The sequence below is a fragment of the Herpailurus yagouaroundi genome, unplaced genomic scaffold (assembly GCF_014898765.1).
Source record: "Herpailurus yagouaroundi ecotype Mexico unplaced genomic scaffold, PumYag 77, whole genome shotgun sequence".
Classification (NCBI taxonomy): domain Eukaryota; kingdom Metazoa; phylum Chordata; class Mammalia; order Carnivora; family Felidae; genus Herpailurus; species Herpailurus yagouaroundi.
The window spans coordinates 24,379,105-24,396,910 of NW_024412388.1; the positions used below are offsets into that span (position 1 = coordinate 24,379,105).

The 17,806-nt window shown below is 40.9% G+C and overlaps 1 protein-coding gene across 2 annotated transcripts in view; it reads left to right on the plus strand.

Annotated features, from left to right (window-relative positions):
* The window catches only part of KPNA6 (karyopherin subunit alpha 6), a 67,953-nt gene that overhangs the window by 24,172 nt on the left and 25,975 nt on the right, over positions 1 to 17,806 (plus strand). The window contains exon 1 of one of the 2 annotated variants that reach the window (XM_040467812.1): positions 6,632 to 6,745. The exons of the other annotated variant lie outside the window; for it this stretch is intronic. Within the exon in view, the coding sequence (XP_040323746.1) occupies positions 6,727 to 6,745 (19 nt within the window). The 5' untranslated portion in view covers positions 6,632 to 6,726. Of the gene's footprint in view, positions 1 to 6,631; positions 6,746 to 17,806 lie in introns of those variants that run through there. 2 annotated transcript variants of the gene reach the window in all.

Consider the following 17,806-nt stretch of genomic DNA (forward strand, 5'->3'; position numbering starts at 1 on the left):
TGCTTCATTGTATGTATGTGTGTGTGTATGTGTGTGTACATACACATACACACACACACCACATCTTCTTTATCCATTCATCCATCGATGGACATTTGGACTCTTTCCACACTTTGGCTATTGTCGATAGTGCTGCTATAAACATTGGGGTACATGTGCCCCTTTGAAACAGCATACCTGTATCCCTTGGATAAATGCCTAGTAGTGCAATTGCTGGGTCATAGGGTAGTTCTATTTTTAATTTTTTGAGGAACCTCCATACTGTTTTCCAGAGTGGCTGCACCAGTATGCATCCCCACCAGCGATGCAAAAGAGATCCTCTTTCTCCGCATCCTCGCCAACATCTGTTGTTGCCTGAGTTGTTAATGTTAGCCACTCTGACAGACGTGAGATGGTATCCCATTGTGGTTTTGATTTGTATTTCCCTGATGATGAGTGATGTTGAGCAGTTTTTCATGTGTCGGTTGGCCATTTAGATGTCTTCTTTGGAGAAGTGTCTATTCATGTCTTTTGCCCATTTCTTCACTGGATTGTTTGTTTTCTGAGTTTGATAAGTTCTTTAGATTTTGGATACTAACCCTTTATCTGATATGTCATTTGCAAATATTGTCTCCCATTCCGTCAGTTGTTGCCTTTTAGTTTTGCTGATTGTTTCCTTCACTGTGCAGAAGCTTTTTCTTTTGATGAGGTCCCGATGGTTTTTTTTGCTTTTGTTTCTCTTGCCTCTGGTGACGTGTTGAGTAAGAAGTTGCTGTGGCCTAGATCAAAGAGGTTTTTGCCTACTTTCTCCTGGAGGATTTTCATGGCTTCCTGTCTTACATTTAGGTCTTTCATCCATTTTGAGTTTATTTTTGTGTATGGTGTAAGAAAGTGGTCCAGGTTCATTTTTCTGCATGTCGCTGCCCAGTTTTCCCAGCACCACTTGCTGAAGAGACTGTCTTTATTCCATTGGATATTCTTTCCTGCTTTGTCAAAGATTGGTTGGCCATATGTTTGTGGGTCCATTTCTGGGTTCTCTGTTCTGTTCCATTGATCTGAGTGTTTTGCCAATGATAATGTAATTAAAAATATATATTGTTTGAAGCTACATATTGAAGTACATATAGATGAGATGTCAGGAATTTGCTTAAGTGATTCAGGATCTGGATGTAGATAGAAACAGAGATTAATGGCTACTAGTTGATTATTGGATCTGAATGATTGCATTGAGATTCACTTTATTTACTCTTCTGTCTACTTTTGTACATATTTGAAATTCTCCATAATAAAATTTAGAAGACTAAATACAGTGGGTGAACCTTGACTGGATTCTGGTTTGGGTTGAAAAAAAGCCAACTAGCTATAACAATCATTTTGAAATAAGAAGAATTGAGTATGGACTAGATAATAGGTGTTTTGATAATTTTCTTAGGTTTGAAATTGTGGTTATGTACGAAGGTCCTTATTATGAGGCACATACTAAAGTAATAAGGGTGAAGTGCCAAGTTGTGCCATTTACAACTTTGGTATGTTCAGTTTGGGGTGCCTGCCTGGCTCAGTCAGAAGAGCATGTGACTCTTGATCTCAGGGTCATGAGCTTGAGCCCCACTTTGGGTGTAGAGATTAAATAAACTTTAAAAAATATAAAACAAAATGTGTATAATATTTGTAAAATATCATTTGTACATCTGATAGAGTAAAACAAATAGGGCATCGTTAAAAAGTATTGAATCTTAGGGGTGCCTGGGTGGCTCAGTTAAGTGTCTGACTTCAGCTCAGGTCGTGATCTTACAGTTCATGAGTTCAAGCCCTGCTTTGGGGTCTGTACTGACAGCAAGGACCCTGATTTGGATTCTGTCTCCCTCTCTGTCTCCACGTCTCGCCCGCTCATACCCTCTCTGTCAAAATAAATGAATAAACATTTAAAAAAAAACTTTTGAATCTTAAAGGAGAGTTTATAGATGTTTATTATGCTATTTCAATTTTTCAGTGCTTAAATAATTCATAATAAAAAGGGAGCAGAAAAATTATTTTGGTCTTCATGAGAATAGAGAAATGGGGCAGTAGTTTGGATGGGGGGTGGTAAATGAAAAGATGCACTCACAAGTGACTGGCTGCTTCTCAGGATAAAGAATTGCAGGTGGTGTGGCACCTGGCTGGCTCGGTCAGTGGAGCATGTGACTCTTGATCTCTGACTGTAATTTCTAGCCCCATGTTGGGTGTAGAGATTACTTAAAATAAAATCTTTAGGGGCGCCTGGGTGGCTCAGTTGGTTGAGCCTCTGATTCTTGATTTTGGCTCAGGTCATGATCCCAAGGTTGTGGGGTCAAGCCCCATATCTGGCCCCACACTGTGCATGGAGTCTGCTTAAGATTCTCTCTCTCTCTCTGTCTCTCTCTCTCTCTCTCTCTCTCTCTGTCTCTCTCTCTCTCTCTCTGTCTCTCCTCTTCTCTCTCCCCCACCCCACCCCAAAATAAAGAAATAAACATTTTTAAAAATAAATACGGGGTACCTGGGTGGCTCAGTCAGTTAAGCCTCTGACTTTTTGGCTCAGGTCATTATCTCGTGGTTTGTGGGTTCAAGCCCCATGTTGGGTTCTGTCCTGACCCCTCAGAGCCTGGAACCTGCTTTGGATCCTGTGTCTTCCTCTCCCTCTCTCTCTCTCTTTAATATTTATTTATTTTTGAGAAAGAGAGAGAGACAAAGCAAGAGCAGGAGAGGGGCAGAGAGAGACGGAGATCTCTTTAGACAAACATCTTGGCAGTTTTCAGTTGCTCCCTCTTCGTATGAGTACTAATTAAAGAATCGATTGCAGGGGCCCCTGGGTGGCGCAGTCGGTTAAGCGTCCGACTTCAGCCGGGTCACGATCTCGCGGTCCGTGAGTTCGAGCCCCGCGTCGGGCTCTGGGCTGATGGCTCGGAGCCTTGAGCCTGTTTCCGATTCTGTGTCTCCCTCTCTCTGCCCCTCCCCCGTTCATGCTCTGTCTCTCTCTGTCCCAAAATAAATAAAAAACGTTGAAAAAAAAAAAAGAATCGATTTGCCAGTAATTCTCAAGTTAAAATGACTGAGTACATAGACCAGTATAGACAGAACCTAGTCTAAAGGCAGGAGCCAAATTGAATAGAAATATATGTGTGTTGGGGGTTGGAAAGAAGGGAATTCTCAGAGGTTGGATGAAAAGTGGAGGCCTTTAGAATTAGAGGGTCTAGATCCCAGTCCCAGGTTCACAATTTTTTTAATGTTTGTTTATTTTTGAGAGTGAGAGAGACAGAACATGAGTGGGGGAGGGGCAGAAAGAGAGGGAGACACAGAATCCGAAGCAGGCTCTAGGCTCTGAGCTGTCAGCACACAGCCCAATATGGGGCTTGAACCCACAGACTGCGAGATCGTGACCTGAGCTGAAGTCTGGCAGCTTCTCCAACTGAGCCACCCAGGCACCCCCCCGGGTTCACAATTTAATAGCTGAATGATCTTGTGTGAGTCATAACACCTCTGAACCTGGCTCCTTAGCTATTAATTGCTATTTAATTACTGTCCTCAAACCAAGAGTTTAAAACAGCTGATTTCACCCTAGCCCCTGTCAGATTTTGTTTGGCTGGCACAATGTTGTAAAAACTGAGTATGAAGACAGTCCCTGATGTAATATTATAACTGTCCTGTAAAACCTGGGATGTGAGCAAATTTGTTTCTTTATCGGAGATGGAGTAACCCCCAACTGAGAATTCTGATGGATTTGCTGCTACCAATAGCTTACCTTTTTGGGAAATGAGAAGAACCTGGAGTTTGCAATCAAATAGGTCAAGGTTGATGGATTAGCTTCCTGGCTTGTTACTTACCCTCTGAGTCTCATTTTTCTCATCTGTAAAATGGATTCTCAAGATTATTTTGAAGATCAGATATTATGTCTACAAAAAGCTTGGCACATTAGCAATTGTTACTAGCCTGCTAAGGCTGTGGACTCTATATCCTGGTATACTCTTATTCCTTTCTTTTCTTTAAATGTTCATTTATTTATTTTTGATAGAGAGTGAGTGTGAGTGGGGTAGGGACAGAGAGAGGAAGAGAGAATCCCAAGCAGGACTTGGCTCAATCCCATGAACCGTGTGATCATGACCTGAGCCAAAATCAAGAGTCGGATGCTTAACTGACTAAGCCACGCAGGCGCCTCTCCTTTCCTTTAAATTAACTGGAATATGGCTGTAGTGGAGTTTTTGTATTTGTTTTGTTTTGTTTTTTTTTTTTTAATGTTTGTTTATTTTTGAAGGAGAGAGAGAGTGTGAGCTGGGAAGGGGCAAAGAGAGGGAGAGACAGAATTTGAAGCCTGCTCCAGGCTCTGAGCTGTGAGCACAGAGCCCGATGCGGGGCTTGAACTCAGCAGCCATGAGATCATGACCTGAGCTGAAGTCAGAAGCTTAACGGACTGAGTCACCCAGGCGCCCCTGGCCGTAGTATTTTAACCCAGGATTCTGTGTGTGTGTGTGTGTGTGTGTGTGTGTGTGTGTGTGTGTGAGAGAGAGAGAGAGAGAGAGAGAGAGAGAGAGAAAGCGAGCACGAGCGAGAGCACGTGCTAGCTTGCATAAGCAAGGGAGAGGCAGAGAGAGAGAGAGAGAATCCCAAGGAGCCTCTGCAGTCTCAGCACAGAGCCTGATGTAGGGCTTGATCCCAGGAACTGTGAGATCATGACCTGAGCTGAAGTTAACTGACTGAGCCACCCAGGGGCCCCCAACCCAGGAATCTTATGTTGATACATATTAGCTAGATAATTCCTAGTGAAAGGTATGAGAGGCCAACTAAAAAAAGCCATTTTTTTAGCCTAGGAGGAATCAGATTTCTTTCTTGAAGGAAGAGGCCTTAAATTGAGAGATAACCACTTATCTTTTTTATCCCTCTTCCCACTATCATTAAGTAACCTTTAATGCATCATGATGAGTTGTAAAGCTTCCTAATTGTAGCATATGCCCAACAGTGAGTCTGCATGATTTAAAGCCTCAGCTCATCCTTGATGCCCAGGCAGCTACAATCACATTTCTTTAGAAAGCTTCCTTCTGCAGTGATCAGCGCCCACTCAGCTTAACACCAGGGCAAGGGAACTAATTTGAAAGGACTGACTGCTTCGTAGTGTTCCAAGTCCCATCTCCGTTGAAGATTGTCAGGTCATTACCTAGAAAATAATGCTAGTTCCCTTATTTACTAAATATAGCTCTTTTGGGCTTTTTCTAGGCAGATGCCAAGTGATTACTTGGTAGCTTTTTGAAGTACAGACCATGAACATAAGGCTTTGATTTGGAAAGTCCTAGAGCCAGCAGGTATACAGGATGTGAGCTTGAAGGTGTAGTAGAATCATTCCCATCCCACACACAGGATAGCTGGCTATATGTAGTATGCCTTTTTCTGAGAACATGTGCATAATTTTAAAGTTGTATGAGTCTCAAAAGAGACTCTGGGGGCACCTGGGTGGCTCAGGCAGTTAAGCATCCATCTTCGGCCCAGGTCATGATCTAGCAGTCCGTGAGTCTGAGCCCCATGTCAGGCTCCAGGCCTGGAGCCTGTTTCAGGTTCTGTGTCTCCCCCTCTCTCTGCCCCTACCCCACTCATGCTCTGTTTCTGTCAAAAAAAAATAAACATTTAAAAAAATTAAAAAAAGAGAGACTCTGATTCTATCAGTCAGAGCTTATATTATTTTGCTAGGGCTGCCAAAACAAAGTACCACAGCCAAGATGTCTTAAACAACAGGAATTTATTTTTCCACAGTTCTGGAGGCTAGAATTCCGAGATCAAGATGTCAGCAAGGTTGGCTTTTTCCGAGGCCTTTTTCTTTCTCTCTTTGGTTTATCAGTGGCTGTCTTCATGTTCACGTGATGTTTTCCCTCTGTGTGCATCTATATCTTAATATTCTCTTTATAAGGACACTAATCATAATTGGATTAGGGCCTTACCCCAGTATCCTCACTTCTTTAAAAATACCCTGTCTGGGGGTGCCTGGGTGGTTCAGTCGGTTAAGCATCTGAGTTCAGCTCAGGTCATGACCTTGCAGTCCTTGTGTTCAAGCCCCGCATTGGGCTCTGTGCTGACAGCTCAGAGCCTAGAACCTGCCTCAGACTCTGTGTCTCCCTCTCTTTTTGCCCCTACCCTGCTCACACTCTGTCTCTCTCTCTCTCAAGAAAAAAATAAACATTAAAAAAATAAAAAGACCTTGTCCGCCGGAACTTCAAAATATGAGTTGTAGGCAGGGTACAATTCAGGACATAACAGGGTCTGTGCCTGTTTTGTATCATTGCTCGTCCCTTGGTTCCAAACGTTTAGAGAGTACACTGCAACATTAGCCACTTATTTCCTAAGAAAAGGGAGGTATAACTTCAGGGACCTATTCACTTTGAGAGAATTCCTTGACTAAGAAAACCCAAAGGCTGTCTAAGACAGTCAGATGCTAGAAAAGGTTATTTGTATTCTGGATTTCTTAATCCAGTAAGGGAGTGCATGATGAAAACAAACCCTTTGCCTGTTGGTCCTTAAATGAGAGCCCAGCATTCCTTTGGTTGCTGATTCCAGATATGCTTCTGTGGTTGTTCCTTCTTCCAATCTAACCTCCCTTGCCTGCCTTCTCCAGTGAAGTCACAAGCAAATATTTGTGATGGTTTCTTGTCACCATGGTGACTAAAGAAGCACATCTTGGTTCTCCTTCCAGCTTTGTTGTCAGCTTTGCTCGAAGGAAGGGACAGCTCCCTGGGAGAGCCCAGGCTCAGAGTCATGAAAAACCATGTGTCAGGTAATGGGGGACAGCGGTCCACAGTCCTGCCTTTAGGAATCTGTCCTGTGCCTATTAGTCTCCAGGCACAGGGGTAATCAGTAACCCCAAAGGGAGGCCACTGCATTCCCCTAGAATGTTTTTTTTAAATAATAAATTCACTTGGGACTTGCCAAGTAGGTGTGTAGGCTTGCACATTTTAAGACCCTACCACCGCAGTTGGTTCACCAAGCTACTTTACAGAATGACGGAGGTGCCTTCTCTGAAGTTTCATTTCCTCAGTTTCTCTAGCTCCAGAATTCAGCGCTTTCTTCAACTTCCATTTTCATTTTTCTTTCACTCAGATTCTCTTAATAGACTCTTCTCCCCCCCCCCCCCCCCCCGCCATTTATGTACTTCCTTATTCTGTTTCCACCCCCAACATGATTTCCTGGTTGAAGAAGCAGCCCCCATCTTCTTCGGAGATTTCTTTTTAAACTCTCAGTACAATCCCCCAACCATGCTACAAAGGGGGCAATCTTAGTTGTTCGTTCTGTGTGCCTATAAAACTTATTTTTCACCCCATTAGCAATAAATACTCTTGATAATTTCCAGTTAGAAATTCAGAGAATCAGAAAGGCCTCTAAAGGACTTGTGGGTTAACATAATCAGCTTCACTTTCATCAGGTCTTTAGATAGTGAGATTGTTTTAAAAATGTAAATATTGGGTAAGGTATGATAAAGCCTCTCTGACCACAGGAAGAGACAGGAATGTGGCATGAAAGGAATACATTTGTTACACTCAGGTCTCAGAGAGGAAGCCACTGCATGCGTGCAGGGTCACAGAAGAAATACATATGTATATATATACATATGTATATATATTGTCTGTGTATACGTGTGTGTATGTGTGTGTGTGTGTTTTGAGAGAGAGAGAGAGAGAACACACAAGCAGGGGGAGGGCAGACAGAGGAGGACAAAGGATCCAACATAGGCTCCACACTGACAGCAGCAAGCCCAATGGGTGCCCAAACCCACAAACTGAACCGAACAGTGAGATCATGACCTGAGCCGAAGCTCAACCCTAGGCCAGAGACTTTATTAAGGTTTCTGAGGGAAAGTGAAGGCAGGGCAGAGCAAACTGTTTAGGACTGGCAACTTTGAATTAATCCAAAGGATTTTGGTCTGTAGGAGTGGTTTCTACTTGCCTACTACCTCACCAAGAGATGATTAAAGTGAAGGAATATTGTCTCCTGGGTGTATAGGCAAGGTAGAGGAGGAGATATGGCTCTGGACTTTGCTGTTAGGCAAGTTGTTACCTTTAGGCATTAGCCATGGGAGGGGCAGTCTGTCCCTGGGTCTGTAAAGGTCCCAAATGCTGAAACATCAAGAACACAATGTAATGGGCACCTGAATGGCTCAGTTGGTCAAGTGTGTCCCCTCTTGGTTTTGGCTCAGGTCATGATCTCACAGTTCATGAGTTTGAGCCCCATGTCAACTTTTTTAAGTGCCAACACTTAAAAAAGAACACAGAAAATAAGAAAATAGAGTTAATATAATTGGCCCTGTAACTGGTGAATGCAAACAGACAAATATGGTATCTAAAAAAACATATAGAACAGGGATTCGGTGTTAGTTTTAATTGGCAGAGGTATGCTGCAATTAAAACTTTGGTAAAGGGGGGCGCCTGGGTGGCTCAGTCGGTTAAGCGTCCGACTTCGGTTCAGGTTATCTCACGGTCCGTGGGTTCGAGCCCCACGTCGGGCTCTGTGCTGACAGCTCAGAGCCTGGAGCCTGCTTCAGATTCTGTGTCTCCCTCTCTCTCTGACCCTCCCCTGTTCATGCTCTGTCTCTCTCTGTCTCAAAAATAAATAAATGTTAAAAAAAAATTAAAAAAAAAAAAAGCTTTGGTAAAGGGGCGCCTTGGTGGCTTAGTTGGTTAAGCATCTGACTTCAGCTCAGGTTATGATCTCACGGTTCGTGAGTTCGAGCCCCGCATTGGGCTCTGTGCATCATGACAGCTCAGAGCCTGAAGCCTGCTTTGGATTCTGTGTTTCCCTCTCTCTCTGCCTCCCCCCCCCCCTCCCCTGCTTGGACTCTATCTCTCTCTCTTTCTCAAAAAAATAAACATTAAAAAAAAATTTTTTTTTAATTTTGGTAAAATATAATATAACTCACCATTTTAGCTTTTTTAAAAAGTTTTTTTGTTTTATTTTGAAAGAGCACACACACAGGAGGGGCAGAGAGAGATAATTCCAAACAGGCTCTCACTGTCAGTGCAGTGACCCTGGGCTCAAAGTCAGCGAACCGTGAGATCATGACCTGAGCTGAAGTCAGACGCTTAGCCAACTGAGCCACCCAGGCGCCCCATTCAATTTTTTTAGATATACAAAAGTGTAGATTTTACAGTCCCACCAGGAATGCACCAGATGCTAATTTCTCCACATCCTTGCCAACACTTGGTATTTTGTTTTCTTTTGTCTTTATTATAGCTATTTATTAGGCATGAAATCAAATCTCATTGTAGTTTTGGGTTTTTTCTTTTTTAACGTTTATTTATTTTGGGGAGAAAAAGAGAGCACAGCAGGGGAGGGGCAGAAAGAGAGAGGGAGACACAGAATCAGAAGCAGGCTCCAGGCTCAGCTGTTAGCACAGAGCCCGATGCGGGGCTCGAACTCACAAACAGCAAGATCATGACCTGAGCCAAAAAGTCAGACACTCTACCTTCTGAGCCACCCAGACACCCCTGTAGTTTTTTTTTTTTTTAATTGTATTTTTTTTTTAATGTTTGTTTATTTTTGAGACAGACAGAACATGATCAGGGGAGGGGCAGAGAGAGAGGGAGACACAGAATTGGAAGCAGGCTCCAGGCTCCTAGCTGTCAGCACAGAGCCTGACATGGAGCTCAAACTCATGGACTGCAAGATCATGAACTGAGCCAAAGTTGGAAGCTTAACCTATTGAGCCACCCAGGCACCCTTCATTGTAGTTTTGATTTGCATTTCTCTTAAGACTATGTTGAGCATCTTTCCATATGCATATTAGCCATTTATGTATCTTCTTTAGAGAAATGTATACAAATTATTTGTCCATTTTTAAATTGGGTTGTCTTTTTGTTGTTGAACTGTAGAAATTCTTTGTATATTCTTGGTATTAAACCCTTATCAGATACATGACTTGGAAATAATTTTCCCATGCTGTAAGTTGTCTTTTCACTTTCTTGTTAATGTCTTTTGTTGCTTGTGCTTTTGATGTCATAGCAAAAGAATCTATTGCCAAATCCAAGGCCATAAAATTTTTTTTCTATGTATTATTCTAAGTATTTTATGGTCTTAGCTTATATTTAGGTTGTTGATCCATTTGGAGTTAATTTTTGTGTATGGTGTAAGCCTGGGGTCCAACTTCATTCCTTTAGATATTAGTTGTCCCAGTAATATTTTTTGAAGAGAGTATTCTTATTCCGTTGAATGGACTTGACACTCTTATCAAAATTATTTGGTTGGCCATAGATGTATGAATTTATTTCTACACTCAATTTTATTCCATTTATCTGTATGTTTATCCTTATGCCAGTACCACACTATTCTGATTACTGTAGCTTTGTAGGAAGTTATAAAATCAGGAAGTGTGAGTCTTCCAACTTTATTATTTAAGAGTGTGTTGTTAGTTTCCCCATATTTCTGAATTTCTAGCTTCATTCTGTATGGTCAAATTTATTGAGAATTTATTGAGACTCTTTGTGGCCTAACATGGTCTGTTCTGGAGAATGTACCATGTACACTCGAGAAGGTATATTCTGCTATTGTTGGGTGGAGTGTTCTATGTCTTTTTAGGTCTGACTGATTCATAATGTTGTTGAAGTCCTCTGTTTCCTTATTAATCTTCTATTTAAGTATTCTGTTCATTATTGAAAGTGGTGTATGGAAGTCTGCAAGAACTATCGTAGAACTATTTTTCCCTTCACTTCTGACCATGTTTGTTTGCTTCATATATTTTGGGACTCTGTTTTGGTGCATATATGTTTTATAATTATTATATCTTCTTAATGAATTGACCGTTTTGTCAATATATAATGTCGTCCTTGATCTCTCATACGAGTTTTTGACTTAAGGTTTTTTGTCTGATATTGGTTAGCTATTCCAGCTCTCTTTTGGCTACCATATACTTGAAATATTTAAAAAAAATTTTTTTTAATATTTATTTATTTTTGAGACAGAGAGAGACAGAGCATGAACAGGGAGGGTTAGAGAAAGGGAGACACAACCTGAAGCAGGCTCCAGGTTCCAAGCTGTCAGCACAGAGCCCAATGCGGGACTCAAACTCACAGACTGTGAGATCATGACCTGAGCCAAACTCGGATGCTTAACCGACTGAGCCACCCAGGCACCCCGCTTGAAATATTTTTTTCCATCCTTTTACTTTAAACCCGTTTGTGTCTTTGGATATGCAGTAAAGTCTTTGTAGACAGCATATAACAACTTAAGAGTTTAATCCATTTACACATATTACTCTGATAAGGAAGGACTTCTGGCATTTTATTCTTTGTTTTCTTTAGGTCTTCTACTTTTTTTGTCCCCCTCTTCCTCCAATTACTGCCTTTTGTGTTTAATTTTATGTAGTGAATGGTTTTGATTCCCTTTTCATTTCCTTTCGTGTTTATTTTTTATTTCTATTTTGTATATGTATTTTTTTTAGATGGTGTGGTTACCATGGGGATTACATTTAACATTCTAAATTTATAGCTATATAGTTTGAATTGGTACCAACTTCAAAAAATCTGTTTCTGTACAGCGCCAATTCCCCCTTTATGTTGTTGCCGTCACACAAAGTACATCTTTACACGTACCCATTATATGCCCAGTAACATACATAAATTTGTGATTAGTTTATACACTTTTCTTTAAATCATGTAGGAGATAAAAAGCAGTTACAAACCAATAATACTGATTTTTATATTTACCCATATAGTTACCTTTATTGGCTTCAAGTTACTGTGTAGTGTCCTTTCATTTCACTTCATTTTCAGTTTACAGGACTCTGTCTAGCATTTCCTGTGGAGCAGGTCTCATGGTAACACACTCTGTCAGCTTTTGTTTATCTAGAAGTGTCTTAATTTCTCCCTTGTTTTTGAAGCACAATTCTGTCAAATGTAGAGTTCTTTGGCTTTCTCCCCCCCTTTCAGTTCTTTAACTGTGTCATCCCAATGCCTTCTGGCCTTCATGGTTTCTAATGGGAAATTGGCTTGTATGTGATGAGTCACTTCTCCCTTGCTGCTTTCAAGATTCTCTATGTCTTTGGCTCTCAATAGTTTGATTATGTGACTAGATGTAGATCTGAATTTATCCTCCTTGGGATTCATTGAATATTTTTATGGGTAGATTCATGTTTTACATTGAATTTGGGAGGTTTTCTGCTATTATTTCTTAAATTTTTTCTGTCCCTTTCTTTTCTGTTTCTTTGACTCCCGTAATACTTTTTGGATATGCTTGTTGGAATTCCATGGACTCCATTGGCTCTGTTACTTTTCACTCTTTCCTCTCCTCAGAGTACATAATTTGTGTTCCTGTCTTCAAGTTTGTTGGTCCTCCTGTTTGTTCACGTGTGCTATTGAGCCCCTCTAGTGAATTTTTCATTTTAGTTACTTTTCAACTAACTTTAGTTACTCTTCAACTCCAGAACTGCCTTTTTTTTTTAATTAATTAATTTAAGTAATCTCTATACCTAGCATAAGGCTCAAACTCACAACCCCAAGATCAAGAGTCAAATGGTCCTCTCAACCAAGCCAACCAGACGCCCTTCAACTCCAGAACCTCTGGTTGATTCTTTCTCTATTTGTTGTTCTCATTTTGTTCTGCATTGCTTTCCTGATTTCCTTTAGTTGTTTGTCTTTTTTTTTTTTTTTTTTTTTTTAGTTCTTTGTATTTAAGACAGTTGTTTGAAAGTCTTTGTCTACTATCTCTAGCAGCAGGGATAGTTTCTTGTCAATTTATTTTGTCCCTTCAAATGGGCCATACTTCCCTGTTTATCTCCATTATTGGCTTATTACCTTTAAAGAAGTTTCTTAATGGGAAGACTTTATTTTATATGTACTTACATGTTTACCATTTCTAGTATCCTTCCTTTTGTGAAGATCTGAGTTACCATCTGGCATAATTTTCCTTCTACTTAAATGTAGTATTTCTTTTAAAAAAATTTTTTTTTAATGTTTATTTATTTTTGAGAGAGACAGAGACAGAATGGGAGTGGGATAGGGGCAGAGAGAGAGGGAGACACAGAATCCAAAGCAGGCCCCAGGCTCCAGGCTCCGAGCTGTCAACACAGAGCCCGACGCAGGGCTCGAACCCACGAGCTGGAAGATCGTGACCTGAGCCGAAGTCAGACGCTCAACCAGCTGAGCCACCCAGGTGCCTCTATTTATTTTCAGTTGAGAGAGAGACAGAGTGTGAGTGGGGTAGAGGCAGAGAGAGAGGGAGACACAGAATCCGAAGCAGGCTCCAGGCCCTGAGCTGTCAGCATAGAGCCTGACATGGGGCTCGAACTCACAAACTGTGAGACTATGACACAAGCCCAAGTGTCTGCTAGAGACAAAGTCTCAGGTTTTGTTTGAAGAATCGATTCCTATTTCATTTTCATTTTTTGAAAGTATTTTCATTGGGTATAGAATTCTAGTTTGACAGGTTTCCTTCAATACAATTTCGTATTTCATTATCTTCTGACTTGCATAGTTTCTTTTTTTTTTTTTTTAAGTTAATTCATTTTGAAAGAGAGAGAGAGTAGGGGAGGGAGGGGCGGACAGCGAGGGGGAGAGAGAGGATCCTGAGCAGGCTATACACTGCCAGCATGGAGCCCGAGCCTGATGTGGGGCTTGAACCTGAGCTGAAACCAAGAGTCAGTTGCTTAACCACCTGAGCCACCCAGGCTCCCTGACTTGCATAGTTTCTGACAGGAAGTCAGGTCATTCTTATCTTTGGTCTTCTGCATGTAATGAGTCATTCTAGCTGTTTTTAAGATTTTCGTTATCACTGGTTTTCAGGAATTTGACTATGATGTCCCTTAGTGTGATTTTCTTTGTTTTTACCATTCTTAAGGTTTATCATGATTTCTTGGGTTTATGGGATCAAGTTTGGAAATGTTTTACTCTTTGTTTCTTCATAAGTTTTTTGTCAACTTTCCTCACCCCCCACTTTTTCGCCTGTGAATGCAGCTACAGATAAATTAGGCCATTTGGTAAACATCGCATGAGCCACTGTGGCATCATTTTTGGTCTGTCTCGATTGATTTTCTTCTTTCTGTGGGTGTGTCATGTTTTTCTGCTTCTTGGCATATCTACAAGTTTTTATTTTTTTTTTTTTAATTTTTTTTTTCAACATTTATTTATTTTTGGGACAGAGAGAGACAGAGCATGAACAGGCGAGGGGCAGAGAGAGAGGGAGACACAGAATCGGAAACAGGCTCCAGGCTCTGAGCCATCAGCCCAGAGCCCGACGCGGGGCTCGAACTCACAGACCGTGAGATCGTGACCTGGCTGAAGTCGGACGCTTAACCAACTGCGCCACCCAGGCGCCCCATATCTACAAGTTTTTAATTGGATTTTTGATGTAATTTTTATTGTCTTTTTTTTTTTTTTTTTTTTTTTTAAGGATGTAGAGCCTTATAGGCAGTTGTTACATTCTGCCCACTTGATCAGTTGAAGTGTTGTTTGGAAGCTTTGTTAGTAGTCTTGTCTAGGGACTTCCCCCCCCTAAGTTTTATATATTTAAGTAATCTCTACACCCATCGTGGGGCTTGAACTCACAACCCCAAGATCAAGAGTCCCGCACTACTCTGATGGAGGCAGCCAGGCACCCCTCTAGGGATAGTTTGATCTTACTCTTAAGGCATAGCCCTTTTTAGGGTTCAATGTATGCCCTGAGTGAGTGATCAGTGAGGAATCTCCATTCTGATTCACCAAATGCTTTCCAGCCCTGTGTGAGCTCTGGGAACTGTTGAGTTTACAGCTTCCCCGTTGCTCTTTGCCTGACTCATGAAGCTTCTTCACCTCACACCTGTACATCCTTAGTCTCTATCCCAGATTTAAGGGAACCCCAAGCATTTCCTGAGCTTTTTTTCCGTGTATTTTGCTCTTTTCTGGAACTCTGCCTCACAATTTCCAGCTGTCTTAATCTCCTTGATCTTTTTCCTCAACTAGTGAGATTGCTTTGCTCTTTGGTAACTGTCTTCCTGCTCAGTGGTCTAGAACGTGCCTCCAGGCAGAAAGCCAAGGAGATAAGTTAGGGCTCACCCTCTTGGGGATCACAGATTTTCAGTGCCTTGTGTCCAATACCTGAAACAAGTTTACAGCAGGAGGATAAATCCAATCCCTGTTATTACACCCTGGCTGGAATGGAAGCGATAGCTATATTTGTAATGCCTAACAAAATAAGACAAAAAGGAATTATAAGGAATAATTAAAAAACAACAACAACAACAGGAACTGGTGTTCAGACAGACTGTTCTAAATGTATGTACCTCTAATAAAATTGTCATAAAATATATAAAGCAAAATAAAACTACAGGGTGAAATGGATACATTTACTGTTGATAAGTCAAGAAAAAAGTTAGTAAAGTAATAGAAGAGTTGAATAACAAGGTGAACAACTTGATTTAATGGACATATGGTTAATAGAATGCCATGCACAATTATTAAAGAATACAGATTTTTCTCAAGCACACATGGGGCACTTACATAATTTGTATACATATTGAGCCGAAAAAGCAAATCTCGATATAGATGGTTCCTGACTTATTATTATTTTTTAATGTTTATTTATTTTGAGAGACAGAGCATGAGGAGGGGAGGGGCAGAGAGAGGGAGATACAGAATCCGAAGCAGGCTGAGCCTGGCGTGGGGCTCAAACACGTGAACCGTGAGATCACGACCTGAGGTGAAGTCGGATGCTTAACCGACTGAGCCACCAAGGCGCCCCAATGGTTCCTGACTTATGATGGTTCAACTTACAATTTTTCAACTTTACTATGATCTGAAAGCGGAAACACATTCAGTTGAAGCATTACTTTGAATTTTGATCTTTTCTCGGGCTGGTGACATATGGTACAATATTCATTCCCAATCCTGGCCAGCAGCAGTGAGTCACAGCTCCCAGTCAGCTATGTGATCACAAGGGTACACAATTGATAAACTTAAATCATTCTGTACCCATACAACCATTCCTTTTTTCACTTTCAGTGTAGTATTCAGTAAGTTACATGAGATAGTGAATATGTTACTATAAAATAGGCTTTGTGCTGGATGATTTTGCTTGGCCAACTACAGGCTAAAAGAGTTCTGAGCACATTTATGGTAGGCTAGGCTGAACTATGATATTCAGTAGGTTACGTGTATTAAATGTATTTTTTTTTCAACGTTTATTTATTTTTGGGACAGAGAGAGACAGAGCATGAACGGGGGAGGGGCAGAGAGAGAGGGAGACACAGAATCGGAAACAGGCTCCAGGCTCTGAGCCATCAGCCCAGAGCCTGATGCGGGGCTCGAACTCACGGACCGCAAGATCGTGACCTGGCTGAAGTCGGACGCTTAACCGACTGCGCCACCCAGGCGCCCCTAAATGTATTTTTAACTTAACCAGTATCATCTTAACAGTGGGTTTATCAGAACATAGCCCAATCATAACTCAAGGAAGATCAGTAAATTTAAAAGAATCCTTGAGACTCTGATCACGGTGTGATTAATTATATTAGAAATAAATAACAGAGGGGCGCCTGGGTAACTCAGTCGATTAAGCATCTGACTTATGCTCAGGTCATGATCTCACGGTTCATGGGTTCAAGCCCTGTGTCAGGCTCTGTGCTGACAGCTCACAGCCTTGAGCCTGCTTTGGATTCTGTGTCTCCCTCTTTCTCTCTGCCCCTTCCCTGCTCATGCTCTGTCTCTCAAAAATAAATAAATACTAAAAAAAAAATTTTTTTAAGAAATAATAACAGAAAAGTAAGTCCCCAAACATTACTGATTAAAAAAAACACTCATGGTTCAAATAAAACCAAGGGAAATTTGGTATTCAGAAGTGAATTACAATGAAAATGTTATTTTGAAGGAAATTAAAAAGACTTTTAGAAAGATAATAAGCAAAATACAAAGTCTGAATATTAATGACTTAGGTACACAGTTTAGAAAGAAAAGTAGTAAGGAGAAAGAAATCATACAGTAGAGAGGATTAACAGGCAAAATTTGGATCTTTCAGAAGACTAAGATTAGTCAAATCTTATAAGATTTCTAAAGAATAAAAGAGGATACAAATAATATTAGAAATGAAAAAAAAGAACTACAAGTAACTAAGGAAATTAAAAAGAACATTAACAACTTTATGCACACCATTGAAAAGACAAATTCCTAGAATAACATAACTTACTAAAAGTGACTCTAATAGGATGTCTGATTAGCCTTATAATCATGACATATTAAATTAGCAGCAAAGACTGTTCTCACAACGAAAATGCCAGATCTAAGTGGTTTTACAGAGGAGTCTTGCCAATTTTTTTTAATTAATTAAAATTTACATCCAAATTAGTTAGCATATAGTGCAACAATAATTTCAGGAGTAGATTCCTTAAGGTCCCTTACCCATTTAGCCCATCCACCCCTCCCACAATCCCTCCAGTAACTCTCTGTTTGTTCTACATATTTAAAAGTCTCTTTTTTTTTTTTAATTTTTTTTTTTTAACGTTTATTTATTTTTGGGACAGAGAGAGACAGAGCATGAACGGGGGAGGGGCAGAGAGAGAGGGAGACACAGAATCGGAAACAGGCTCCAGGCTCTGAGCCATCAGCCCAGAGCCTGACGCGGGGCTCGAACTCACAGACTGCGAGATCATGACCTGGCTGAAGTCGGACGCTTAACCAACTGCGCCACCCAGGCGCCCCTAAAAGTCTCTTATGTTTTGTCCCCCTCCCTGTTTTTATATTAGTTTTGCTTCCCTTCCCTTATGTTCATCTGTTTTACATCTTAAAGTCCTCATATGAGTGAAGTCTTATATTTGTCTTTCTCTGACTAATTTTGCTTAGCATAATACCCTCTAGTTCCATCCACATAGTTGCAAATGGCAAGA